Below are 2,083 nucleotides of genomic sequence, written 5' to 3'. Positions count from 1 at the left end.
AAAAGAGGGGCTGATCCATTCAGCTCTCCTTCCTGAGGTATATGTAGTGCCTGCATAAAAAAAAAAAAAAGAAAAAGAAAAAAGCAGCATCTACCTTAGTTTTTTCTAAAGTCTAACTTATCAAGACAGTAGTCAGAACAGCAAAGAGGGAACAAAACTGCAGATGGCCTACATGAATCACTAATACAGTATTTCTTAATTAACCAGACACACCCAGTTCTTATTTCATTAAGTTATTTGGTAATCAGGGAGCCCTTATGAACTATAATTTCAGGCCTTTCTTTTCCTAATCAATCCTTTGATTCTCACTTTTGCTGTTTATTTCACTATACACTTTTGTGATTCTTAGTTTTTATATATTGGATCTTTGTCTTTTTGTCATTCTGAGTTCTGGTGAATTTCTTGAGTTTGTTTTCTATTTCACCAACTCAGTTTTCTGCAATAGCTAATCTACTGTTCACTAACCCTTCAGTTATAATTTGTCCATCATTTTTTAAAAATCATCATTATTACAGTCCTTTCTGATATCAAGTTGTTACTGCTTCATTGACTGATTTAGTTTCACAGTAGAATGTCTTACTGACATCTGAAAATCTTTTCCTGATTCTTAATGCAAATTAGAGAGAGCCTCTGACTCTTCAGAGCGGTCCCCTTTTTCTGACTTTCAGTATCTTTTTACTTGTTGCAGCTACCTAATCCAGAAAAAAAATTAACTTTGGTGGCTTTTTGTTTCCTTGAGTCTTCTGTATTGTAAACTGATTAATGGCTAATCAACAATGCAATATTCTAAGATAAACATTCTTCATTATTGTATCTCTCTTTCATCCCAATATAAGGCATCCAAGCCTTTTAATTCTATGGAAGAAATGTTTTTTATATCTGACCTCTATTATCCAAGTTCATTTTCACTGTTTCAGTCCAGACTCTTGGTCTCCATTGCTCACCCTCAGTCTCTAAGACTCAAATCCATGTTCTATATTTCCACCAGTCAGCTTCCTAAAAGGCATGGTAGTCATTTACCCGCTGCCCCTTGATTAAAAATTTGTTTCTAAGCCAGAAAGGGTTAAAAAGAGGAGATAAATATTCCAACTTCACATTTCTTTGAAAGAGGCAAGAAAAAGAAGAAAAATGACACAGATAGCAAAAAATTCTATAATTTTCGGCAGTTCTACACTATGAAGTATGAATGATCTGAAGTTATCTATTAAGAGGGATTTTAAAAGGAGTTAGGTTCAAAAACTTGCCTGTGATCATATGAATCTGTAAAGTTTTTAAAAATACAAGTATTCAAAATCTATCCAAATTTACTCCAGAGATCAGCCCCTNAAAGTTTTTAAAAATACAAGTATTCAAAATCTATCCAAATTTACTCCAGAGATCAGCCCCTAAATGCACAGTTTTCAAAACCTCCCAAGAGATTCTGCTCCAAGGCCAACTTTGGAAAGTAACGCTCAAGGCCCAGTCCAAAATACCATGATTATGAACTTTACATAACCATAAACATGTCCCCAGAAGTGAAATAACATACTTTCAATAAACTTACCTAAGTGAGTTCATCTCTGTTTTCTGATGAGATGAGTCACCAGCCACATGGCTAAGTTTTTGAGCTTGCAGTTTTGATTTGTTCTCTAATGACTCTATTGTTTCTTTCATTATTAACACTTTGGACTTTAATTCATATTTTTCACTTTCAAGCTATAAGTTAAAAAAATTAATAGGTATATACCTTATTATCTTAATTTTATTTTTCCTAGGCACTAATATTTTTAGAAGAAAACTAAGGAAATAAATTAGGTTTATTTAAAACACACTTTTAAAGTAACGTGTACACTTTAGGTCCTGGATGTCAGAATAGGGATACACATTTATCTCTCCTCCTCACTATCACCAAAATGAAAGAAGAGATACAAAGAAAAAAAATAAAAAGAAGAAAAGAGAAAGAAAAAATATATATCCATATATATACGGATAACAGCAATGAAACAGGAAGGGAAACTGTAGTAGATTGAATTATGTCCCCCTAAAACTCACTGAAACTTGAATTGTGTCCCCCAAGTTTTATGTATTAGAAACTTAGCCCCCA

General features: G+C 33.0%; 1 protein-coding gene across 1 annotated transcript in view; it reads right to left on the bottom strand.

Annotated features, from left to right (window-relative positions):
- Positions 1-2,083, bottom strand: part of CEP135 (centrosomal protein 135kDa) — a gene marked incomplete at its 5' end in the record, with an annotated part of 63,205 nt that overhangs the window by 20,699 nt on the left and 40,423 nt on the right. Inside the window, 1 exon segment of the mRNA XM_008591910.1 lies at positions 1,544-1,695. Within this exon segment, the coding sequence (XP_008590132.1) occupies positions 1,544-1,695 (152 nt within the window).

The sequence above is a fragment of the Galeopterus variegatus genome, unplaced genomic scaffold, assembly GCF_000696425.1.
Source record: "Galeopterus variegatus unplaced genomic scaffold, G_variegatus-3.0.2 Scaffold7397, whole genome shotgun sequence".
In the NCBI taxonomy this organism is placed as follows: domain Eukaryota; kingdom Metazoa; phylum Chordata; class Mammalia; order Dermoptera; family Cynocephalidae; genus Galeopterus; species Galeopterus variegatus.
Note: the sequence above shows the minus strand (reverse complement) of the source record. Positions and strands in the feature narration are given on the sequence as shown.